This window comes from Pimephales promelas, chromosome 18 (assembly GCF_988280905.1).
Source record: "Pimephales promelas chromosome 18, fPimPro1.hap1.1, whole genome shotgun sequence".
NCBI lineage: Eukaryota > Metazoa > Chordata > Actinopteri > Cypriniformes > Leuciscidae > Pimephales > Pimephales promelas.
Genome location: NC_142786.1, coordinates 30,327,733 through 30,355,288, shown reverse-complemented (window position 1 = coordinate 30,355,288; position 27,556 = coordinate 30,327,733). Strand labels below are relative to the sequence as shown.

Below are 27,556 nucleotides of genomic sequence, written 5' to 3'. Positions count from 1 at the left end.
ATGTGCAGACCGACGCGCCGCCCGTGCCTTCAGATCAGTTGGACATGGCTGTGGTAGCACGAGGTAAAAACGATATAAATACTGTTCGTTTTCTCACACATACCACTCATTTCGTGTCTTAGGCCATCAATGTGTACTTACATTTACGATTCATTCAATCATGTTTAATTTTGACTTCTCTTTGACGTCAAAACAGGGAGGACCCCCGAAACCTGCATTATATGACTGACAGACATCAATGGTTTGACCGAAAAATATCAACATTGAAAATACTGTGGAAACAACGAACGACACCTACATCTTGTATCCACTTGAGGTAAGCTAAAATTTATTTCAAAGTGAACTATCCCTTTAACGTCAATATTTGTTTTGTGACCCATGCTTGGTGACGTGTGCAACTAGCAGAGATCTTTAACCCGCCGGTTGTTTAATGTGTTGTCCAAGTATAGTGCAAGTCCACCTATACTGTACAGTGTTTATTTATTATAAATCAATGTGAAAATCCCACAAAATGTGTGCAAGTAATATATTTGGAAACCACAAACTGTTGTATTAGTAGTTAAAGGTTTGCAAAAAAGACTTCCTCTATTTTGTCCTGACAGTCTAAAGAATCCATTTTCTGCCTTGTCCTCTATTCTGGCTAAACTGTATTATTGGACCAAGGAATCAAATTGAGTTGCTTAACTGCCTTCTTTGTCAGCATAATGCTGACCAATGACAATAGCAGGTAATGGCAATGACCATTTTGTCAGCAGGTAAAATTACATCCTTCCTGATTGCATGTGGTTGGCCTTTTTTCTGAGGCGGTCACTGTTGTTCTATTTTACACTCCAATAGCTCAGTGCGTGGGTTTTACATGTTGACATATTTTGTTTTCTATGGTTTCTACATTACATTGAGAAACTTTACGTTCACTCTCAAGATTTTTACAATTACTTGAGAAAGATATTTCAGTAGTTAATTTCCCAGTAATTAATAAAGACACGAATTGTATTTGATTTTGAAACACCATTTGAATTTGCAATCCTTTCCAATTAGGCTGTACTCTATTGACCGTTAATGCAGCCGGACATTTTTTTTTAAGTCCTCCAATCACAGACATTCGCTGTTGACGGGATTTACATCATGCCAACATGGACAGGGGAAGTATAATTTCGGTGCATTGTGATTAAGTCATTTATAAATTATCTTATATTAGCCTCTTAAAACCTTTTAAGATTTGCCTAGCATGCCCTATAAATACAGTAGATTAATTGAACATATTTTGGTAAAACTCAACATTAATTGTGGTAGAGTTATTGATAAGTGAAGAGCAATGATACAGAACATTTCCAGTGGATCATTTTTGACAGATGTATGATGTCCGCCGATTTCCAGCAACTCTTCAGGGCTGATAAAACAATGGTAAAATAGTAGTCAGACATCCTCAATGATAAGAAAGAGGTATCTTACTTGCCTTCCGGTTATTCACTAATAGAAAGGATATGTGGGTCGCTGAGGTCATGTACAGCAACATGGAGCTGATTCTCTAAATCACTATGAGTTGCAATTGATGACCGTATCCTTAACAAACTGTGGTAGTTTTGTTTCACAGGAATGTAATCTCAATTCACTTGAATTAGCTTTGTGCATGTTCTTTCTTCAAATTAGGTTTGACCAAGGTTATTTATCACATCATCATGTAGTTAATTGAGATTAAGTGAAAGTTAGACAGCCACAATTCATTAGTTTTCTTTTCAACATAAAATCAGTTGTATCATGATGTCCTGGAGCTAAATGACAAGAAGACTAAATTTATTTAGTCTTAAAGTAAAGGAGGGAATCTGAGTCATATCTACAGTAGAGACCAGAATATCATAGAGATTTGGGGGTGGGCCACCCTAGCAACGGCATAGCAATTCCCTGGCAACCGCTCACAATCAATTCGCATTATGTCAGCTATTTGCAAGCGCTCTTACAAAATGCATCTAGTTTTTTTTTTGTTTTTTTTGTGGTGGTAGTTGTTTTTATTGATATTATCATTCGACTGATCACTTCTGGTTTGTTACAAGGCAACTGGCTGATAATAGTTGCCATGGGAATCTTGAGTATGAGTTGGACTTGTGCTGTTAAAGAGGCCACAGGTTATTTTTGTGTATGCGTAGTGTGAGTCAGACTATACCAAATACTGCTGACATCCCTTCCCAAAGTGCACTTGCACCACTTCTGTCTAATGATCTCCTACCAAAGCAGCAAAATAACAATGTGTGAACATGACGGTTAGCCCACCAAATACCAAATCTGTAGTGTAAAACAACCAGGGGATCAGAGAGGATTTTTTTTCCACACAAAAATCATTGTATTATTTCAATAAAGGAGCACTAGTAAAGATGATTTGAAGGGAAACCGAGCAAGAAAGTGCATTAGGAAGAGGGAGAGGGAGTCGAGAGTTTCCTCCCACTTACAGGAAGTCACTGCTGTGCAGATGCAAAGCGTCACTAGTGCGGCTGACTTATCTGTGCTGAGGTAAAGCAACAGACCACTTTTTGATTCAGACAAGAGATGAGATAAAAATGAAATGTTTACACAGCTATTAAGATCAGGACACTTCACACAGTCTCACACTAAGGCAAGGTCCTCCTTTTTCTTTTCCGTGCCGTGATTCTGGACCTCCTCGCGCCACATAGTGAGGTTTAAAGGGCAGGGGCCATTGGCCAAAGACCACAAAAAAGGATGAGAGATCACTCCAAACATCAAACATCCTGGAAACACAGAGGGAGGAAGCAGTTTCATTAGCCTGTGGAAGAATTCAGACCAAAACAAAACAAGCAAGAACAGTTTGTGCGTATTTTTGCGCGCACAGGAATGTGTGTAGGCTGCTCCGTTTCTACCATATAGTGATATGTCTGTAATCAGACATGGTAAAGCTTACTTGTTTGCGTTTGTGTGCAACAGAGAAGAGAGCTTTGAATGTGGAGGATTTATTGGAGGTTGAACTCTAAGTTTGTGTGAGTAATATACGGAAGGACGTAGGAGAGGGAGGAGAAGGAAGAGATGAGAGGAGGTTACCCGTAATAACAAACCAGGAGATGCTGAAAAGAGAGAGACTATGTTCTAAAATGCCACAGTATATACTGCATCTATCTAGAATTAATTACCATGAAAATTGTATAAATAATGAGCTTATCCTTTCACCAGAAATCCAATAACCGTGATTTTAACGGTAAAATACTGTAAAAATGCTACAGTGCAAAGAAAGTTTCCGTATATACACAGTAAATAACTGTGATTTAATTTGACAGCAAAATACCGTTAAATTTACAGTTTTTTGAAAGTGAAAAAGAACAAATCATTGTATAATTTACAGTGAAAAACCGTAAATTGCCATTCCCACAATTCCCTGTGTGACACTTCACATTTTATGTATTTTTGTTGAAATAATTATGGTTCCTCGTAGTTTTATTGTTTTTTTTCTAATCAGTTATGTACATTAGGGTTATATATGTTACATTTAATGTTGTTAAATTAATGTTCATTGCATTTTTTTAATCCATGATGCACTGTAAAAATATTTTCAAGATTTGTTATCACAACATATTTTCTTTTGTCAAATCAACTTTATAATAATTTATTTAGTTGAGATAACTTATTATTTTGAGTTTCTGATGGTCAAATTAATCTACTTCATTGTATTAACTCACTTTTTCCAGTTCAATCAACTTAAAATTTTAAGGCAACCCAGGTTACTTACTTTTTTAAGTTAAACCAACAATATTTTTTTACAGTGTGGTGCTTAATGTTTGTGTGAATGACATTGTGCAGCTTCTTTAAATAAGTATTGCTTTATACAAATATTCACTTGTGATGAGCTGTGATTGCTCATTTAACTCGCATCACTGCTGTGATGATTGTTGGTTGTCGGTGTATTACAATGGTCTAAAACAGATATCAATATATCAATAAGTTGGTAAATCCACATTTTAGCAGAAAACTAAATACGGTTTATTACTGTAAATTTTAAGTGAAGTCCGTAAAACCATCCTACCGTATTTTTAACGGTAAAGTTCTGGCAACCACAGCTGCTGTTTTTTTACCGTAAAATATACGGTTTATTTTTTACAGTGATGTACATTTAGAAATTTAAATCAATCACAAAATGTCATAACTCCTGGTGGTCTGATCAAATAACGAGTCAAGAAATACATTAATTTTGCTGCTAAACTTCCGTTCATTTGTCATGAGGAAAAGAAAGTCCAGATTGAGCGCATTGGATTGTGGGATGCAATGAGTCTGGGTATTTTGTGCATAAGGAAAATTATTATAGCCTACTGCACACAGCAGAAATAGGTAGAGTGACGTGGTAGTATGCTGTATTCAGCATTGTCAGAGAAAAAGCGAGTTACATAGTGAGTAAGGGTGCAACATATCCTGTTTTGAAAACCGTAGCCACTGGTGTGTGTGCGCGGTTGACCGGATGAGGTCAAAGGTGCAAAGGGGGTTCAGATAAGCAGCATAGGGAATTGGAGAATGAATGGAAGGGCAGTTGTTGTGCTGGGTCATTGGCAGACATTTCAAAAATGTAACACATTGGCCCTCTTGGAGGCAGGGAAAGAGAAAGGGGAACACAGTTTATCAGCCCACTCTACGCTTCTTATTTACGACCAACCATAACCGGGAGGTGCTGGCCTGGCGCGCAGCATGTCTTTCCCGTCACGCTCTGCGTACGGGAAGCCAACAGCCGAGGTCCTCCCTAAGCTTTATTGATCTGAAAGTTGTTTTGTCAGGGTGAGGGCTGACGAGGACGACACAAGACGAGACCCTCCCGCAGAAAGCCAAACGGAGAACAGAAACAGAGCGGAGGAAAAGCCAATAAAAGTGTAATGGACTGCACAAAAATAGAATGTTTTAATTGGGAGGAAGTGGGCGAAAAAACTGGAACAATGAGGAGGAAGAAAGCCATGTGATTAAAATGCCGGAGGTCCAGATGGACCCCACCTCACCTCACACCAAACGCTCACACAGTGGCAGGGACCACAGAGCGAGTCCTGCCTTCTCATCTCTCCAGCGACCTGTTTTTCCTGTGTATTCCCATGCAAAAGGTCAGGTCATTGTTGCACAATGATAAAGTAGATGTTCATCCTGTGTGGGGCACAGTGATCTTGTAGCTATACAGCAAATACGTCAAGCGGCTATATAATACCTAAACAAATAATTAATTCACATTAGCTGAGTCACAAATGTCCACAATCAATCAATATATATATATATATATATATATATATATATATATATATATATATATATTTAAAAACTATTTATCTATCTATCTGGTGCCACATGGCTGTGCAACAGTGCTGTAAACATTTTTTTCTACATCTCTCTCTCTCTCTCCTCCTCTTCCTCTCCCGCCTGTCTTTAGACTAGCACACTGTGTCATTCCCTTTCTCACTTCTCTCCTCCTCCCACCTTGAGCTATACATCGCATTGACTGGCCCGTCACTCACTGGATGATGATGTGGGAGGATAGCCTTCAAACACAGAGTGTGTGCCTCACAATAAACGCGCACCTTGCGTTTTGTAGTACTGAATCTTCTTCTGAGTTTATCATTCGAGTTTTGTGAACGCAGATTTGAAGGCGGTTTTTACTTTGACTTTTTGTGTCGTGTGTGCTATCGTGCGCATTCTGAATTAAATCCAAACCCGCTGAGATTTACATATATTCTTCAGTCGGGAAAACATCAAGGAGAAGAGGACACGGTGAACAATTTTTAACTACAGAAGCGTCAATACTCATTAACAAAGTTTCCAAGAAATTCACAGGCGCAACGAGAAGATTTCCTCTTTGCGAATCACGTTTCCTCAGCGCATTTGGAGAAAGAGGGGGGCTCGAGAAATCATGGTGGTTTCTATAGAGAGGTCAAGAGACCAAAGTTTCACTCCTGTAAGTTGAATAAGTCGGTTTGAGCTGCAATAATCGACGCGTTTTCTCCGAGGGAACAGTTTTGCCTCCACGAGACACGGATTTTAACGGCAGATTTGCAAGTGGTGATTCCAAAAGACGTCCTAATCTGTGGTAATATATCAATTAAATTAATTGTAGCCCACTATGTTTAGTCTATTCAGTAAAGCTTTATTTAAAAGTGTGTTATATATTAACGTTATGAACGCGTCTCCAAACCCCATGGTTCAGTTTTATTGTTTTCGAACACCAAGTGCGAATGTGGTTGAGAACTTCCCCTGTGAAATATATTATTTGGCTATTATAATTAAATAACTATTATTATATGATAGTCTTCTCAATTAGGAAGAATGTAATTATATAATATGTTTAATTAACGGTACCCTCTAAAAAATATAGTTTTCAAAAGGTGATTTTTTTTTTCCTTCGCAGTATGCCATTACCACTTTGGGTCCTCCAAAAAGAACCTTTCAGTGAACAGTTTTTTAAAAGAACTACATTTTTCTTAGTGCAAATAAATGTTTAATGATCTGAAGAAACTTTTTGTACTATATAAAGAAAGAACATTTTGTTATCGAAATGATTCTATGGATTTTGTCAATTATGGATGGTGATGCCATTATAGAACAGTTATTTTTCATATGATCACATTCTACTTTTTGTTTAAGTAGACATTTTAAGTAGTATGATATTTTCTTTTCTCATTTCATACGGTAAGGGTACATGAATTATCATGACTTCATAAGTTAATGCATGAATCATGCATTCATATCTCATGAATGATCAGGAACTAACACAAGTTCAACGTTTTTCATTCATGACTTCATGAATGAACAACACCTTAATAAAAACATTAACTAAGACGAGCACATCATCATGAATTATGATTTATTACGCATGATCATGATGTTTTCTTCGTTCACAGTTATGCCACCTTACATTGTTCATCAGTGTTTCAAAGGACCTAGTCACCACTTTAGTTAAGGGGCCACACACATGATGAAGTCATTGATAGATAATGCTTAGTTAATGAGGACTTCTGTATTTAATTTACAGAATTTGTGTGCTATGAGCTGTGATTGGTCTATTATGGTGTCTGTCCAATAGTCATTATTAACTAAGCATTAATCTATTAATGACTTCATCATGTGTGTGGCCCCTTAAATAAAGTGGTGACTAGGTCACTGACCTAGACAAAGAACAAAGAAAACATCATGATCATGCGTATTAAATCATAATACATGGTGATGTGCATATCTTAGTTAATGTTTTAATTAAGGTGTTGTTCATTCTTGAAATCATGAATAAAAAACGTTGAACTTGTGTTAGTTCCTGATGATTCATGAGAAATAATGCATGAATGAATGCATAATTCATGCATTGATTTATACATGAATTCATGATAATTCATGTACCCTTACCGTTAGGGTTGGGTATCGTTTGAATTTGAATGATTCTGATTCCGATTCCTTGTTTCGATTCCGGTTCCTAACGATTCTCGATTCCGATTCTTTTAAGAGGCAGGGTCAAAAAAGTTTAGCCAACACTTCCGGTAGACGCTTCTTCGTTGGTGTTGTTCAGCGGTTTCTTCTTCTGCTCGGCAGACTGTGAATATCGAAACTAGGAATCACAATTTTAACTTTTGAACGATTCCAGGAAAAACGAAAAGTTAGTCCCGGTTCCAATCGATACTCGATTCTCGATACCCAACCCTGCTTACCGTAAAGTGTTACCCAAGTAACTTTGTGAACTTTGTTGTGCAGAAAGTACATCTCAAATGTGTCTTATGTCTTGATGTTTTCAGAGTCTTAGTCCTTGCTATTCAATTTGAGAATGAACGCATTCCGGATGGGGCCAAGGAGGCTAACTCTTCTAATTCTGCTGAGTGGTGTGTCATTTGGAGTGGTTGAACTGGAGTCCCTCCCTCAAAACCAACCCCAGTCTCTCAGTCCCAATCCACCTCAAAAGAACATTACCTTGGCAGTCATTCTACCTCTGCAAAACACAATGTACCCCTGGGCATGGCCCCGGGTGGGCCCTGCCTTGTCTTGGGCCCTGAACAAGGTGAATTCTGACCCCAACCTTCTGCCTGGCTACCATCTACAATTGGTCTTCAATAGCAGCGAAAACAAAGATGGACTATGTTCGGATTCAGTGGCTCCTCTTGTGGCCGTGGACCTAAAGTTTTCATATGACCCTTGGGCTTTCATCGGGCCTGGTTGTGACTACTCGTCCTCACCCGTGGCCCGCTTCACCACGCATTGGGAGGTTCCGATGATCACAGGTGGGGCAAGGGCGCTTGGTTTTGAGTTGTACTCGTCCATCACCAACATTGGTCCTACCCACCAGAAGTTGGGTGAGTTTGTGCTCAGGATGCACCATCATTTCGGCTGGCACAAACACGCCATGCTCCTGTATAGCGATAATAAGAAAGATGACCGGCCATGCTACTTTGCCGTGGAGGGGCCGTACTTAGAGATGAATAAAGACAACATCACAGTAGAAGACGTGGTGTTTAATCCGAATGATGAAATCCGTTATGATGAGTTTGTCCGGGACATCAACCATAAAGCTCGCGGTAAGTGCAGGGCTCTCAAGTGTCACGCATTGAGAGTCACTCATTTCTGTCTTTTGTTACGCACTCCCGCTACACATTGTATTTCTCACGCGGAAAAAATATTTATAATATTTATTTACTATGCCTGCAGCACCCAAAATGTATCTGGCCGCGCCACTCTCACTATGCAACCGGCAGGAATCAAGCACGTCACCCCTGGAGTTCTTATGGTGCGTCCAAGTCATCTCGTATAGATCGTATTTATTGAACGCACTTGGACGCCACCACAATTTCGTAAATACCAGTGGGGATCTCGGGATTTTCTTTAAACCCCAATCTTTCCGAGTTGTGGGCATGTCACTGAGAAACATGGCAAAATACCACAATACTTAAATATTATGCAGTGATATTGTTAAGGTTTTCTTATTTACAGCGCAGTTAAGCAAATTGCCTGCACCGAATGCGTCGTAAACATGACTTCCTACCTCGTACGTACAAACTTCCCCAGGAGGACTTGAACGCACCATTAGTCGAGCCTGCTCAATCAAAAAAAAAGAAAAAAAAAGAAGGGGGCTTCACAGTACCCAATCAGAAAAGAGCACTATTGTATCTGGGTAAGATTTAACGCAACAACCAATGACAAAAAAAGTATATCCTGGAATTGTTCACATGATTCTGCTTCAACATCTTCAGAAAGTTTCAGAGGAAACCATTGGAGTAGGGATGGGCGATACCACTTATTTTATTTTATTATTTTATTTTAAGGCCAGTATCGCTGATAACGATACCGATACTTCTAAACTAAACTTTTAAATTTGAAAATTTCTTAAATGATTGAATTACTAATATTAAAATGAGTAAATACCGACTTAACATTGTATTTTAAAGGCATTTTAACATTCAAGACGCCTTAATTGGAACATGTTAGATTATTTTTTTATTTACACGTGGTTAAGTGTGACATGGGTGGCCAAGGGATGTCAAGTCGAAATAGTAGGCTAATGATAAATGTCACACTGGTCAAAAGAAAAAGCTCTTGCTCAAATGAAATGAAATGAATGTCATTGATTTGAGGAAGCTTTTGTCATCATTATTTATTGTAGCACATTCAAAAGCTTCGTGCACACAGCAGCGTAAAACAGTTGTCCGTACTTAATGCTCTTCTGAAAAAGAAGTGTGCTCAATCATATTGAATGCTCACTTGTAAGTGTACTTCAAATCTTAAACGTACTTGCTAATATCAAGTTTTGTCACGAAACTCCTGATAGATCCTTAACTCAATTTGGTAGTGATATCATCGGTATCTACATGGCGCATAGCATTAAATTATTACAAAAAAACATTACATCCAGTTCACACTTAAGTATATTCTTCAAAGTATATTTTTCCATAATAAGTTCTTTTAAAAAGTATGCTTTTTCACAAGAATATGCTTGTGTTTATAATGAACTCACAACTTGAAATATACTGTGTATATATATATATATATATATATATATAATTTGATGCCATGCGCTAATAATTTGATGCTATGCGCTATGTAGATACCGATGATATCACTACCAAATTGAGTTAAGGACCTTAAGGAGTGTGCAATGTGAATATTAAGTTGAATATAAAAATCTGGTAAAAAAAAAAAAAAAAAAAAGTTTTTACACTTCTGACTATGTCACCTGTATTTTTATAAAGTTGTGTGCCCTCAAAATGTTTAAATAAATAGTAATAGTAATATTAATACAAAAAATAATGAAATAATTATAAATAACAAATAGCATTCATTTGATATTTCACATGCTTAATATAATAAATTACAATTACAAAAGTACAGACTCCTAAAACAGTAATTATGTTCTAAGATAACAAAAGAAGAACAACGTTAAATTTGACTGCTAATGCAAATATTGACATAAATGTGAGTCTGTGACTGACAGGTTTATAACTAAACAGATTTGCCTATAGACAGATTTATTACTCAAGTATGTCTGTGAGCTGACACATGTGAGCAAAAACAGGAAGGCCTGAGAAATGAGTACTGAAGCACAGCTCTGAAAACTATTAACACACAAGAGATGCAAGAGCACTCTACCTTGTCCCCGTGTCCCAGCAGAGGTTGATAGAAACACTTGAGCATTTCATAAAAGAGAAAGAGATGTATAGAAATGATGAGAAGAGGAGTGCAAACAGAATAACTTTGAGAAAATTGCTGCCTCAATGTTGGCGACACACACCAAGTGAAAGAGACATGATAGTCAAGGTCGCCTCCTCTTCAGGGACAGAATAAAAAGAGATTGATAGAGGTATAGTGTAAAAGATACTTGCTTCTCTTTTGTCCTCTTCACATTGTTGCAATGATCTCAAATGATTCTGGATCGATCCACAAGAAATTTTAACCTGATTTGATTAATTATTGTTCATATTTTTATTAAAAAGCACAAAGCATTACAGATAAGTTAACACTCAAAGATGACATGTCCAGTGAATCTGTAACATCTGTTGCACATTTATATCATTTATATATATTTATATCACGCAAAAGGTGCTTTTATATGTTGTTGTTAGGTGAAAGTTAAAATGGTAATATAATTACCATAAGAAAAACCATTAAAAAAAAAACTGAATATATTGCAAAATGTAATCAGCCCTAGTTTCTCAGCATGCATCATGCCATGCATTACAAAACCTGTTATGCATGCCAATGTCACAGCACAATTTTCATGACAATAGAGTGAATTTTTCCCAGGGATGAATTGTCTTTTTTGCCGATTTCTGTGTTCTTCACAGAGTAATATGTTACGAGTATATGGGCTTGGAGGTTTGGACCGGTCCTGGTGGTTTATTTTATCCAGCAGTGCTGGTAAGCCTCATTGTGAACGTCAGTGCTCTGGCTGAGAAGTAGGCGTAGAGCTAATTCAAACAGCATGGTTTTGTCCAAGAGCTGGATTACATCCTGAATTTGTGCCTTTCGTGTCCGTGTTTACCCCCAGAGCGCTGTTTACTAAATCAAAGCTGCGATATGTGTAGAAACAGAGATCATGAAAAAGAGAAACATACCAGTATAGTATCCTGAGGGAGGTTGTGGAAATTCCGTCATTGTAATTACAAACTAATGCTGGTCGCAAATGTATTTTTTCTCACATGCTGGTATCGAGAGTGTGATATAAATGCTTATTCCATATGGCAACATGGCTTGTTTGGTGAACAGTTGCTGAAATTGTCACTTCAGTCTGGTTTATTGTATGTTTAGTGACTCTGACATTCCCAGTTTGTCATTTTTTGGTGTTACAGTCTTCTTTTTGTGAACACATGGCTTGTCATGTGTTTTCTTGTGTCATGTGCTCCCTTGTCTAGTGTCTAGCCCCTCCCATCTTGTTATTGGTTAATTTGTCCCACCTGATTTTCTCATTACCCTCCTTGTTTGGTTCCCTATTACAGTTTTTTTTTTCATTGCTAAACGACAGTGAGCACAACTACAGTCTGCACTACCAACAGTCACCTGAGCACAACTCTTAACACATGGCTCAAAACAGGCTCAGTTTGCACAACACTATGCACAACCCTCTCTGAGATAACACAAATTGTCACTCAGAAACACACTGAGAGGAAAAATACTGGCATCAAACACCAATACCGGAAATACTAACTTTTCATCTTTCAGTTTCAGCAATTTCAGTGACAAAGAAAAGAGTGACATTCTTTTACATGATTTATAGAAATTATTTTAGGTAAATGAAAAGATTTCATTATTATTAGATTTCATACATAAACTGCAAAGTAGTTGATAGGTAAGAATATAAAAACTGACTGTAGATAAATAACATTTTTACAAAGTTTTACAAAAAAGTTCTTTACTATGGAAATCTGCTTCCAGACATGTTGGTGCACGTCTGTCTGGAGTGTCTATTTAGAAATTACCTCAGAGATTGGCTGCGCTCCACGGCACTTAGGCTGGACTAACACTTGCACAATCTCCTTGGCCGCCATGATTGAACTCCACTGAACAGGAACCAGGTGTTTCCATAGAGACAGGGAGCATCTGCCCAAATGCACAAAGACAAGTGGGCGTGACAAGACCTGTCACCTGTCGACTGAATCGTATGTTTTCATTTAACATGGAACAGAGCTGTCATAAAAATAAGCCCGTAAACCAGACGTCCACACGTGGACCAAACTAACAAACCCACAGATAGCTACCACCCATCCACTCACAACAGAAATACTTTTACCTGCCTCAACACCCAAACATAAAAACACACAACACATTCTTGACTATCACATGTGGTAAAAAAAACTGCTGCAGCACTATTGACTAGGGCTGGGTATTGACACAAATTTCCCAATTCGATTCGATTTCGATTCGATATTGATTGTTTTGGATATCAGTTCCAATAAATGGCAAATTTTCTCAAGGAAATCAAATCTCTCAACTAATGCTGTAAACTGGGAGTCTAGTTGTAGCCTACTATGCTTCATTAGCCTAAAATGAAGGTAATAATGAACTGTTTTGTAGCTATACAAACACTTAAATTACACTTTTATTTATTTTTATAATATAAGATTATATGAAATACAAACATTTAAATGGTGGCTGTCATAAAAGCTTGCCATATTTATTCAAACATGCATTAAATATTGAAGAATATTAAGATTATAATGCATATGTAATATGGTGTATTACAAAGTTGATCCTCCCCTCATACCTTAAGCTACCCTTAAACCGACCCATACCACCACACCTGTCCCTAACCTTACCCGTATCACACCTCAATAGCAGCGAAAGTGTTTTACAATACAACATCCACACAATAATACATTGTACTTATTTTTCGATGCAAGTACATAGTACTTAAAGCCACTTAATATAAAGTGGGACCATGGTATTAACTAGCGATTTTTATTTTTCATTACTTTGTGCCCTACTAGCGTTTTACCCTAAACAATTTTTTTGAGATAAAACTGTTTACATTCGATTATCATGAAAATAAATTTTAGAGAACGGTTGACATGGGACCAATGTGTTATTAGACCAAAGGTTCATTTTGCGCCGGAGTTGTCCTTTAACTTATACTACTTTCTCTCTTTCTTTACTTTCGCTATAATTCGTTAGCTCGTTAGCTTAAGGTCGTGTGTCCACCAAAGCGTTTTTAGCCAGCTGAAAACGCTAGACGCTCTGCTGAAGACGCCGTGCTTTGGGCGCTTGAGAGCGTTTTGGCAGAGCAGCGTTTTTTCCGTTGAGAGATTGTCACAGTGTTTCGTTGCTATGATACAGAATATCCGCAGCAGTTTGAATGTTGACAGTTGGTCGGTGTGTTATTAGTCCCGCCCCTCCTCCACTGTGATTGGACGGCTGGGTAAAAAGTGACAGTGATGAGCGCTGCGTTTTATCCAAATTTGAACATTTTTCAACTCCCAGCGACCAGTAAAAACGCCGGGCGGTCGGCGCTTCAGCGTGAAAAAAAACGCTCAGCGCCTCGGTACGCTCATGCCGTTTAAAAACCGCGGCGCTCCCATTGAAAACAATTGAAAACATACGCCAGGCGCGTGGAAAAACACTTTGGTGGACACACGGCCTAACCGAACATCCAATTTCCACTCTTACGGACGGTCCCAACGCTGATTCACCATGCTGAATCTGGCAAACTGCTGCTGACGAGAGCCAACGTGTGAAACGCACCGCATAAAAAAGCCCGACAGAACCTTGCCGACTGCCCGACTCTGGTCTCTGATGTAAACGAAGAAAAACAGCCAGACCACACCAGCTGCAGCATGATAAGTGTGAACTGACATTTCCAGATCTCAGCCTCTGGACTGTAATTCATAAAGAACGTGTGGCTTTCATTAGGGCCTGTGCCAGCTGGAACACTGAGCTCTTGTCAGTCATTTAGACACAGCTGCTAATGAGGGGTTGAGTTGGTTGGTGACATTCAGCAGGATGATCCGCACATCATACGTTGAGGTGTTGATGCCGTTCTTCAGACACATTGTCTTGCGTCACACACACATTCTGCTGTTGTATCTGTAATACATCTCTTGTGAGGGAGCTGGCAACATCTGCTCAGCCTAATGTTGCTCAAAACAGTAAACACAATGTCCAGTCTGCTCTTTTCCATATAATGAATATGGATGGTGACCATTTGGTTCAGGAATCTTGCACCTTGGCACATTTGCAATACAGAAGTTTTTTGTTTTTTTTTTGGTGTATGTAAATGCAAAGGTTTCTTTTTGTGCATCTGTTTTAAGAGTCTATTCTGTTCAGCCTCTATGTCAGTCAGAATAGATGGCAGCATGCTATTCAGCTAAATGGTCTTCCAGATGTAAATGTATATGTATACTGAATAACTGGCTGAATTTCACCTCAGAAAACTCGTGTTACAAGTGCAACGTTTTGACACACCAAAGCCTTCTAGTTTTGTGGACAAACTTGTGGATTTATCTACAAGCTGCAGCATACATGTTAACATCTTCAGTACTTTTTTCCCAGGATGCACGGTTTTAGATAATAAACAATGTGTAGAGCTGGAATCGAGGCAAAGGGTGATGAAAAGATAACACAGAATATAGTTTCAAATTAACTAAGACTTATTGGTCTTCCAGAACCGTTGAACCGTTTCTAAAATAGAATCATCACGTGTCACTGTCGTTGGTTAGGACAAAAACTGTGATTAACATGGAAAAGATACATTTTATGCCATGTCTAGGTGTTGCATCTCCTCAGGACACGTTGTAACGCTTCAAAAAGACATTGTAAATACAAACCTTTAAGTGTTTAAGAGCAGTCTATCAGTGGGTACCATAGCTGTCAACATTGAACATTGAAAATAAGGGAGATTTCCCAGAATCCATCGCCTAAATAAGGGATTTTTTTTTTTACATTATTAAGAGCATAAGAAACAAATGGGGAAAAAAAAGAAATTTTATTACTATGTTATGCTCTGACCTCTGTAGTGGACACCAGGATTGTTTAAAAAAAATGACATGAAAATATATATAGGCAAAAATAATGGAAATTTTTTGACGTATAAATTTGACATATACATTTTTTTTTTTGCCTGGAATCGCTTCCAACATGCTTGCATGTCGCATGAAAAATAGGCATCTCTGGATTCTATTTCTAGCATGCACGCGTTTGCGCGTGTCACTCAGGCAGTGTGCAAGCTCTGTTGACATGGGAGCCGAAATAAAAACCATAGACAGTAGTACAATAAAAACGGTCACGCCACACAGCTGAGACGCACGCAGCCAGTGTGTCTCCGGCCAGCGCGCGCGGCGCTGCATCCGAGTATCAAGCCGAATATTTCCAAACTTATACGTCTCACATAATCAGAACGTAAAAATATGGGATATTTTACGGGAAAATACTAAAGCGGGAACAGAGATAAAATGCGTGAGAAACCCGGAAAAAACGGGAGGGTTGACAGCTATGCTGAGTACCAAAGATTGGTATTGGTAGATTGGTTGCTTTTTAAATTTAAGTATCAGCTTGGTAGTGTAATACGGGTACTTTTGACAGCACTACTAAAGAATGAGTAGGTCTGTCCATGCAATCATTTAGCCTATAATCTTTGTCATACATGAAGTCTGACAAGGATGTTCCTGACTCATGTTTGAGGAGTAATCAGGCAAAGCCTGCGGTTTCAGTCATTTCCCATAAAAGAGGCCATCTGTTGCCTCCACAGACAGAAAGAGCTGATTATAATTGTGCCCAGTTGTTGAAACAAGTAGAGATTGTCACAGTGTTTCACAGAACGGGTTTGTAAACACAAGGTGACTGGCACATGAAAGCAGCCATTGGCATTTCCGGTCGATGTAAGACCGCCAAAGACCCATGGGAGGCTCACAGAAAGTAGATGTGCCTTCTGTGCAAACAGACAATCTAGAGTTCCAGTCCGATCGGATTGGAGGTGCAATTCATCAGAGCGACTGGCCCCTCATGCCACTTGAAGAACAGCCCTGGGTCAATGGCAAATTGACGACTTTATGTCTGGAATCTTCTGATTACCGAAAAGCTCCCGGAACAACAGATTTTCTTTATCAGAAATGCCAGAAATGTCACTGTTCACCATTTTTTTTGCTCATTAAAGATTAGGGATGGACTGCTGATGGATTTATTTTCATATTATGGTTGATAAATAATTAATTCTATATTATTTTTGTCTGAATAAATATAAAATACTAAACTACAATCAGTCATTTTAAAATGAATATAGGCATCACAATATTCATTATGATTTTAAAGGTTACATTTATAACCTTTAATTAAATTTGTAATTTATTTTTTATTTTTAAATGTTAATCATGTAAAGTTAAGCATGTAAAAATACACAGATTATTTTTCAATATCGCCAATACTGATGAATCAAATGTACAAAATCTCGAATCCGAGAACTAACTGATATGTCATGCATCCCTAAAGAAATTACATTACGATTACATTTTGTTTAGACTAGAGTTAAAATCAAGATAACAGATTTTCTGCGAGACCATGTCTTTTAGCATGGCAAGTTTTAATTGAAATCCATTAAAATCCATTTTGAATGTGAGATAGGTTTCCCTTTTGAGGGCAAGTTATTATGAATGTAGCATGGGAGTCAGACATTGCTCAGCCACCCACCTAGCAGGTTTAATTAACTCAAAAGTTTCTGTTTTCCTTGAAAGCTTGAGGCTTTTCCGGTAAATGAATTTGTGGATCATTCATTCTGACGGTCTGACATTGGACAGCTATTCATCACAGGTTGCAATAAAAGACATTCTCAGGGCATTAGAGCATCAACCACCTTGGAAGAGTGAGACAGCAGAGGACATTGACAAAGGCCGAATGAATATGCTCTCTCTCTTAAAGTAATCCTGACACTCTTCGGATACACAATCACGTTTTCATAACAGCCAGTTAAATATGTCATGCCTGGGCATGCTCGTCACACAGCATTTTCTTTAATCAGGATCCGTGACAGGACTTTATTAAGAAGATGAAAATTGACATCTCAGCTGGTGAGGGATGAGAAGCATCAGTTTGGGCCAATGTTTACATTTTTATTTCTGAATTAAGGCATTCATATGTAAAATTACTTTTGAGGCAGTAGGACTGTGCATGACTTGGTCCAACCAAAATACTGTGTAATATAATGTAGCATAGCTTGTGAAAGTGATAGTTCACCTCACCTAAGTGTTTATCTAAAGCTATATGACCTTTCTTTTTCTGAACAGTAAATATATATATATATATATATATATTATATTAAAAAAATTATTTTTATATTTTTCAGTTTAATTTTAGTTCATAATTTATCATATTTTTGTGTTTTTGTCATTTTTGTTTTTATTCATTTTTATTATATTTATTTTAGTACATAAATTTAAAGTAAATAATTAATGTTGCCTTACAACTTTAACCAATTAACTATTTTTTTATATATATATATATACTGTATATATGTGTGTTAGTTTTAAATTTGGTAAATTAATTATAATAATCCTCATTGGAACAGAACGTGTATGCCTGAATGTTAGATGAAGTCAGTGCTTGGCAAAGCATGTGTATAGTGTTTTCTCATGAGTGGGTAGTGTTGGTACGTTGGCGCTCAGACTGGTAAAGCCCCAATAAGGAGCTATCAAAAACGACCCTGACAATACTCCCCAAACATTAATCTTTCAAAGCTGACTTATATAAATACAAGATTTGGTTAGCAGGGTTGGCATTTAAAGGCTTGTTTATAGCCTGGGAACATAATTATTGTGGAGGAGGACAGTGCTTGATGTAAAAATATTGCGTTTGGTATTTATATCTTTGTTTTGTTTTTTTCTTTGTTTTTTTGATGCAATATACATGGCAGGTCTGTTTGATTTACAGACCTTGATTCAAATATTTTACCTTTGGTCTACTCTAATCTGATTTTATCTGACTACAGGAGAATAACTATGCAAAAAGATAAATATTCACATGAAGTGACTCAATCTGACGAGAAAACGGCGAAAGCGTGAAATGACAAAAAGAAGAAATGCGGAACAAAACAATGAGAGGTAATTTTTTTGTCAGTCAAGTCGTAAACTATTCCCAGCCCTGTCTTCTTGCATTAGATATGATTTAGGAAAAACAGACCTAAATCAAATAGTTCCCAGCAGATTTGGGAGGTCTGTTGTGCCAAAATATTTTTAGGGTACAAAGAGAACTTATTACATCATTTTATGAAACGCTGGTGACCAGCAAACCAGAGACCAGCATCCCATGCGGTCCCAGCATGCAAACCATACCTTATGCAGATGACCAGCAATGATGGATTTTTCAGCAGTCTTTTTTTAATCTTCAATGTCACATGATCCTTCTGATATCATTCTAATATTCTGATTTGGTGTTCAAAAAACATTTATTATTATCTATGCTGAAAACAGTGCTAAATATTTTTGTGGAAACCCCAATACATTGTGGTTCCTTGATGAATTGAAAGCTGAAAAGGCCTCCTTGGTGCATAAAAGCATTAAAGTGCCCCCTTATACTATTTTAAAGATTCCTAAGTTTTGGATGTCTCATACAATAGGTACTTTACATCCATTCAAGGTAAAAAAAAAAATAAAAAAAATAAAAAAATTAAGTTTTCTTACAACATACATTGCAGCATCATCTCTTTTCTCACAGTATCTGAAACAGTTTGATCAAGAATCTGGTCTCTAAAAATGCCTCCTTTCCAAAAACATACCACTTACTGTCACTGTGCACCGCATTTCAGAAAAGAAACACTCATTACTTTATTTGAATTTCAGCTATTTGTAGGCTATACAGTGACACAAACAGTAATGATGACCATTTACAGCATCAGTTCCAGCCAGAGTCATCATACATTGGAAGTGTATGCAAAGTGGACTTGCTATCACAGCATCATCTTGACATGTTGACAACACAAACTAAACTCTTGCAGGCTTCAGCTACAACTGCAGTGTTTGAGGGCAAGTCAAAGGCGATGTCATTTGAGGGCAGCCAGTGCTAATTTTTCATTAAATCTGCAGGAAGACTGGAAATACCGACGACTCGTTTTTGGCATTTCAGAGTCGGTTCTTTCTTTTGGCAGATTATTTGAAATTTTGCAGACCTTTTCCATTCACAAACAGCTTATATTACACACTACATGAAAGGTAATATCCGCAAAAAAGCATATTAGGCGAATTTATTTTCCCAAACCTTGAATGTAAAAGGGTTAGTTCACCCCAAAATGAATGAGTATTTACTCACCCTCGTAAGACTTTCGTTCATCGGAAGACAAATGAAGATATTTTTGATTAAATCTGATAGCTGCACTCCTCCATAGGCTTCTATGGGATCGAAACTTGCCGGCCCACTTTAATGACACTTTTAAGACATTGTTAAAATAGTCCAAGTGACTACAGTAGCTCCATCTTTTAGTTTATCAAGCGACAAGAATACTTTTTGTGCACAAGAAACAAACAAGAATAACGATTTTATTCAACTATTAATTTTCCTTCTCTGTGGGCCTCGAGATAGTTCACGTAGTGTAACTACGCAACGCTTCTGTGTTGTACATGTATTGTGTGATGTGTATGATTTTTAACTCTTTCTTAACTCAGATTGGACTGCTAAAGATTTTATATAGCACAATCGAACTAAAATGCAATAATAATGCAATATCCGCCTTTTTTAAAACTTTTATCATTAAAAACGGTTACACACTGATTTTTTTTTTTATTAGAAATTACAATGTAGTGTGCTATAGGTAATGACTTGTTTTTTCATTATAAAATTTCAGTTTCACACTACATGAAAGCGATGTCCTGGTGAAAATCCAGTTTAATTATTGACTCAATCAGTGCTGAAATTGAAACAAATCATTGCCTATAGCACACTACATTGTACTTTCTAATAAAAAAAAACAGTGTGTAACAGTTTTTAATGCTAAAAATTTTATATAGCACAATCGAACTAAAATGCAATGATAATGCAATATCCGAATTTTTTAAAAACTTTTATCATTAAAAACTGTTACACACTGTTTTTTTATTAGAAAGTACAATGTAGTGTGCTATTGGCAATGACTTGTTTCAATTTCAGTACTGATTGAGTCAATAATTAAACTGGATTTTCACCAGGACGTCGCCATTAGGGAAATCACAATCACAACAGAATAGCATCGAGCCCTGAATCCATTTGACTGGGCTTTGATTCTGATTGCCTGTTGATTAGTGGAATGAGGTGTGGAGATTTCTCTTAATTAATTTGTCACCCAGTGATTATGATCAATGATCCCAGGATAACACATGTAGAAGACTGAATATAGTATACTAACAAGCCAAATGGCCTGAAAATCCACACAAAAATGGCTCTGTTCCAAACCCTAGTATGATGTGTCTAGTGTCAGATTGTCAGACATCTTTATGATATTATCAGGGTATCTATATACAGTATATTAAATAAATGCTATGAAGGATCCAGTATTTATTCAATGTGTATTTATGTCTTACAAAATGCCCACAATTTGTGTTCAGTGTGATGCAAGAAGGAAGGTTGCTATTTTAAAAAATATAATCTATATTTGTAGAAAATATTTCTGATCAATCCCTATTACTACAAGTTTTGCTACTAAACAAGAAAAAACTATGTGGAAAGAAACTATAACTATCCACTATAAAAGAAATGAAAGAAAGTTCAACAAAAAGGTGAAGTGAAGGAGACAGAATCTATGAGTTGTATAACTGAATTATTTTCAGATGAGTGTATTTAATCTTGGAAAAGAGCTGCTGTTTCTGAGAGTTAGAACAAGATGGTCACTATTCATCCTTAATGCAAACTAGCTCATAGAGTCCACACTTCAACTATACTCACAGTGCATGAGTGGAGCTATAGTGCTATTGCATATGTTCTTCTTCTTCAATACCATTTGCAAGACATGACTGTTATTGGGCCAGTTATAGAGGATAATGACTTACTGTACTGGTGCTTCCCAGTGCAATGCATCATAAATGAAGAGCTATGTGTGGTCCTGTTTGGTAATCTTTTCATCCGAAATAACAAACGCTCACATCTGTTAGTATTATTTAAGCCCCACCTGTTGTGAATCCATCACTGCAGCGTTGATCTGCACAACTGAGATACAAGTGCTTTTTTTATTGTTGTGGTATGCGATTAGGTTTTATGACATCTTTGAGTTCGGACATAAATCGTTCTGGTTCACTCGAGTATCAAAGTTATTTTACAAGCGGCCATAGCAACAGATACAGCACTTAATCTTCTGTCAGCAGGAGTTCCTCCATGATCAATTATTTATGAAATTACTGCACAGTAACAGAGGCTTTCAAAAGCTTCAACAGTTGATAGAAAGTCACAGGAGAAAGACATAATTGTACTATCTCTGCAGTTTGTAGTAGCCTATGTGTAATGTACTGATCAGACAGAGCTGCCAACTCTCACGCATTGACCGTGAGACTACCACAATTGACTGTTTTCACACGCCCTCATGCCACACGTCCATTTTCTCCACTCTAAAAAAATGCTGGGGTTTTTTTTAACCCAATTTTGGGTCAAATATGGACAAACTCAAACATTGGGTTAAAAATTTCATTTAAAAATGTAACCCAATGGCTGGGTTTGTCCATATTTGACCCAAAATTGGGTTAAAACAACCCAGCATTTTTTAGAGTGAAGCAGTAAAGAGGACACTGACACCGACAGACTAGATAAAGAAGGTTACTTTTGATATGGAAAGTCACAAGCTCTTAGATTCTGACAATAAATACTGTTTTGGCACTTTTAAATATGACAGATCGCTGTAGCACCTCACTAAATAAACATGAATGATCAATAGGTGTGTGTTGAAAGATACAGTAACTTATCTGCCTCATACATTTTGTTATATTGATTTTTCACAGATGGAAAAAGGTCAATAAAATAGACTACAATGTCACATAACGTTACATTTACCTCAGGAAAAGCATTTAATGACCATACCACATAAGTTGGCGAGAAAAATATAGTATTATAATATATTTAGATTTAGTATTAACATAAATGAGCAGGTATATTTTGCTAAATATGTGCACTATATTTTTTTATTTTGTTTTACTTATATCATTAAAATATTATAAAGTTGTAATAAAGCCTGCATTAGCCCATATGTCTAATTTGAGTTATTTTTAACCTTAAATAATACCAGCTGAGAGGGCTTTCTGTCTATGTTTACAGCATTAGGGACGATTTTCTATTTTGAGATTTTTCTGTGGCCAATACTGTATGTATATCGATCCAAATTGAAAAAAATTTCTATCAAGCAATAATAAAAGCAGTAGCCTATAGCCTACCAATTATAGACACCATGCTGTCACTGAACTTAATCAATGTTTAGTTAGGCTGTCAAATGTTTTAACAACCACAATAGCCTACACTAATGATGGTGTATCCAAAAAGTGTAAAAACTGTTACAAAGTATATTCATATTCCACACTTCAATGCAGTGAACTTCTGTGGGGCAAGCAGGGCGAGGCCTAGAGCTGTGGGAACGGAGTCCTTTTTCTGTTCCACACCGGTCTCAAGTCTCACGGAACGAGATTTATATTGTGTTTATATGTTTATATGCGTTCAAGCAAAATGTTTGTCTCTCTGTGCGTCTGTCTAGCCTGTTTGTCTACAGTAAATAGATAGACAGACACACATTTGCACAAATTTTCACATTTTCCAGTGCAGTAATACTCCATTTCGAACATGTCAGTCTTTGTCTCACGTATTTATTTTCAAAGGTACTATTGTAATTAACACCTGCCCTCAATTCCTCATTAAGCCCACCATTAGAAGTGAGTCTGTGGGTAATTGCTGTGATGATCTTACCCCTCTTTGGCATTTAGGAGGGTGAAGAACATGACTGCCTGTCCCCAGTGATTCATATGAACTGAGACGGACTCAAATGTTACCTGCTATCCCATACATTTTGCACTGCCTTACAGGGTATATACCTTAAGGGATACTTCACTTTTTTTGGAAATCGGCTCATTTTACAACTCCCTCAGAGTTAAACAGTTGAGTTTTACCGTTTTCGAATCCATTCAGCCGATTTTCTGATAGAAGAATATCAGTAACCAGACCTGGTCTCATTGACTTCCATAGTAGGAAAAAAATATACTATGGAAGCCAATGAGACCAGAAACTGGTTACTGATAATTCGGCTGAATACATTCGAAAACGGTAAAACCCAACTTTTTAACTCTGGGGGAGTTGTAAAATGAGCTTTTTTTTACAAAAAAAGTGGAGTATCCCTTTAAAATATTCTGTGGAAAGGGTGAATAAAAGCTTGGAAACTCTAGTTAACTTGGATGTTAAAATACTTTCTCATGTCTCAGGATAAGAGGCAGAGACAACTGTACGGCTATTTGGAACTACTTCGCTTTGTCTGAGCATCCCTAAGAAAATCCTGTTCAGTTAATGATGTGAGTTTGAGCCGGAATGATCTGTTTGAACAATTGTAGATGGGTCTCTTTCTCTTATGTTCTTACAGAGACTTTTTAAAATGCGACTGCAGATTACAGTACCTGTCAAAAATATCAAACCATGACGCATTAAACCTTGGAAAATGTAGTTCTTGGTAATTATTGTGACAGATGTTCATGCACAACATAATTTACCCTAGTACATGTTCTTGAATCAACATCTTTTGTTGGTCCTGAAACTATTTCCATACAGTCATAGTAGGCCCTAACCTTATCACTGAAGCAGAGGGAAATGAATGTTGTTAAATACCCCGAGATTAATGCAGCCTGCAAATCCTCCTGGGATGCTCTTACTTGACAGTTGAGAAGTTGCAATTATGAAGTGATCTAGTGATTTTGGTTGAGAAAAAAAAAGAAAAGAAAAAAAAAGAAACATGACAAACGTGTTCTACATTTCATGTATTTCTCTTGTTTTTCAGTTTTCATTTAAGCTTTTTTAGTGCTTGTGCAACATAATGAAAAGCAAATTGAATCTTGTCAATTGTAAATCCAGAAATTCATGAAAATATATCTTTAAAATCTAAAAAAAATGATGTTTTTTGATGCTGCTTCTTGATTATTAATACTCTATTTACCATAATATATAACTACAAAATGTATAAAAACATAATTAATTAGTTGTCATTTATTTAAATGTGAAATAAATGTTAATGATGTATAAAAAAAAATATTGAAAACACTTTTTAATCATATATGAAGACCTTTTTTGGGAAGGTCCACTTTACATGCACATTACTCTTAATTTATTCATCATATACTGTATTAAAGGTTCATGAATAATGCCCTAGGTATGCTGTGCAAGTTATGCTTTATCTCCATATGGAATCATTCTCATGCGGCAATTGCATACATTGTCCTGTTTTTCCCTACAAAATTCATGCAACCTCAATTATACATTCAGCATTCTTAAAACTAAAAATGAAATGCCTTTTGCAGTGATTCAAAAACTAACATGCTCCCAATCAGGGCAGGAAATCCCACATTGTACTGCTTGGGAAACACTAGATCCTCTTGTGCTTTACTTCCATTCTTCAGTCCTTGGAGTGAGTTTCTTATTGCAAATGAAAATGTCAGACTCTCAGGTGCTTTTGCATTTGCAGTAAAAACCAAAGCTCAGCCACACAAGGGCATCCCATTCAACTGAGTTTTTCTATCTTTTGCAGTGGTTTATGTCTGCTGCAAGTGGGAGATATTTCGCAAGCTGATGGTGGAGTTCTGGAGACTGGGTCATCCTCTGGAGGAGTATGCTTTCTTCTTCATCGATTTGTTTGGAAAAAGTCTGCAGAGCCAGCCTGCTAAACCATGGGCACATGGAGATGCTGATGACAATGCAGCCATGGAGGCATTTAAAGTGAGTTTCATGTAAATGTGCTGATGTGTATAGTAATAATACACAGACAGGGTTAACCTAACCTGTGACAGGCCCCATGACAAATAAAAGTGATAGGGATGCACCGATATGAACATTTTGGCCGATACCGATAATTCTTTATATTTGAAAGCCGATAACCGATATATCGGCCGATAAATCTAAATCCAATTTTTATAGCATTTTTGAAAGCCTGATTGCAAAAAACAAAAGTCTCACAATTAAAATCTGTCCCCTAACACAATTGTAATGTTCTCATTATAATTTCATGTAGCCGATATGACAGCACATTTTGCACTTAACTATATTTTCCTTTTTGATTCCAATCATATTTCAAGCAATTAAGATCAATCACGTTGAACAGTGTGCATCTTAAGTGTCTCAGGTGTCAAGTGTTAAAGGAAATAATTCATTATTTATCAGCTTTAATATATCAGCCAAATTTTATTATCGGGCCGATAACGATAAAATAAAAATGAGCAAATATCGGCCGATACCAATATGGAGGCCAATATTTCGTGCACCCCTAAAAAGTGATAAATCATAAATAATTGTATTATTATTTTTTAAGATACATATTTTACATGCATTTTCATGTAATCGAAATAGGAAATGCCACTCCCCACAGATTTCAAAAGGGAAATGCATAGGCAAATTCACTGTGAACACTGTGAATTGTGCAGGTTTTTGTTGTGTGATTAGCAGCCAGCTGCAGCTGTGTTTCCTCTTTTCAGATAGGATCAGACAGAGAGACACACTGAGGAATGTGCTGCTTCAGTCAAATTCTCCGAGAAATATAACTGGATTTTTGAAATATGCGGAAATATGACAGCTATAGAGGTGCTAGTGAAGGCTGTCGCATGGCTTCATGTCTTCATGTGCCAACACTGACTGCCAACATGACACCCCCTACTGTGCCTGAAAATGAACTTTCTAAATGTTTATTTAGGCTGAAATGAAATGTCACATATTTTTCGTAATCCTCTTTTTAAAAAAAAAAAAAAAAATTTTGGAGTATTTTGAGTTGAAGCTGCTGTCCGTAGCTTTTTTTTAGGTTAAAAATTATCCAAAATACACATTTGAGAGAATACATAACCAGCCAGTGTTCAAAACTCTCTGCTTGCCTTTCCCCGATTCAAAGCGGTAAGCTTGTAATAATGTTTTTAATTCCAGTGGTACTGGTGGATTTCCGCGGGAGATTCGAGCATGTCTTTGTGTCATTATGTCAGATAGATAGATAGATAGACTTTAATTATCATTGTACAGTTGTACCATACAACGAAATTTGCTTGTGCAACCTCTAAAACACTCACTTTTGTACACATAAAAAAAAGTCACGGTAGTAGGCTGTATTGAGTCATTACGTCACATCATTCTGTACACATAAAGAAGCGTCTCGGCTAGAAAGCTATATTGTGTGTGAGGATGCTAGATGTGGAGATTTATAGCCTTTTCTCACAGCACTTGATATAAATTAAATGAATTTATTAATTAATGCTGCTTGATAAAGAGAGGTGCGTTTATACTTTTATTAGCAAACTAACGAGTTTCATCTGATGGGCAATAATATGAGCGAAAAATCCTGAAAAATGTATCTGCTCCAAAACTGGCTTTAAACTGAATATGAATGTGATGTGTTTGGCAGAACTCAATGAAACTGCATTATAATGAGTTCTCACACAGACTATGCGAGGGTCTATTTACATGCGTTGGCATTAACTAACAGCTGTGGTGAGCTGACATTCATTTATTCACAGAAAGGAATAATTTCATTATGCTCATGATACAGCTAACAGTTGGTATGACAATGATTTCATCAACTGTTTACATCAGAGGTGATTGTCCTGTTTGGCAAAGACACTCCTGCAGTGCAAAGACATGCTCATCAAGCAGTTGGTCAAAGCCATGACAAAGTGTTAAATCCTAATTTGTCATCTGAAACTATAGTCTGTTGAGACTGACACTATTGCTTTGAAGTCAAAAATGAAATCTAGTTAAATGAAATCAAAATTTCTTATTACAATTTTTTTTTTTTTAAAGGGACAATATACATTGATCAACATTCAGAACAAATGTAAGTGCACCCGAGTTAGCCACAGTCTAGTTTTCATCTGCAGTCCCCTTGCCAGATGTTATTGGGCATCCTAAAATAATAAATTGTTACAATGCAATACAATTCTTTATACAATGAACAAAAAGTTAAACAATTTGACAGTGT

At 36.9% G+C, this 27,556-nt stretch overlaps 1 protein-coding gene across 3 annotated transcripts in view; it reads left to right on the top strand.

Annotated features, from left to right (window-relative positions):
* The first annotated feature begins 217 nt into the window (after window positions 1–217).
* The window catches only part of npr1a (natriuretic peptide receptor 1a), a 68,729-nt gene continuing 41,390 nt past the window's right edge, over window positions 218–27,556 (top strand). The window contains exons 1-3 of one of the 3 annotated variants that reach the window (XM_089123392.1): window positions 218–316; window positions 7,743–8,516; window positions 25,133–25,320. In XM_089123392.1, coding sequence (XP_088979518.1) covers window positions 7,772–8,516; window positions 25,133–25,320 — 933 coding nt within the window. In that variant the 5' untranslated portion in view covers window positions 218–316; window positions 7,743–7,771. Of the gene's footprint in view, window positions 317–5,451; window positions 6,053–7,742; window positions 8,517–25,132; window positions 25,321–27,556 lie in introns of those variants that run through there. The other 2 variants (XM_089123391.1, XM_039680847.2) reach the window with 2 other exon arrangements.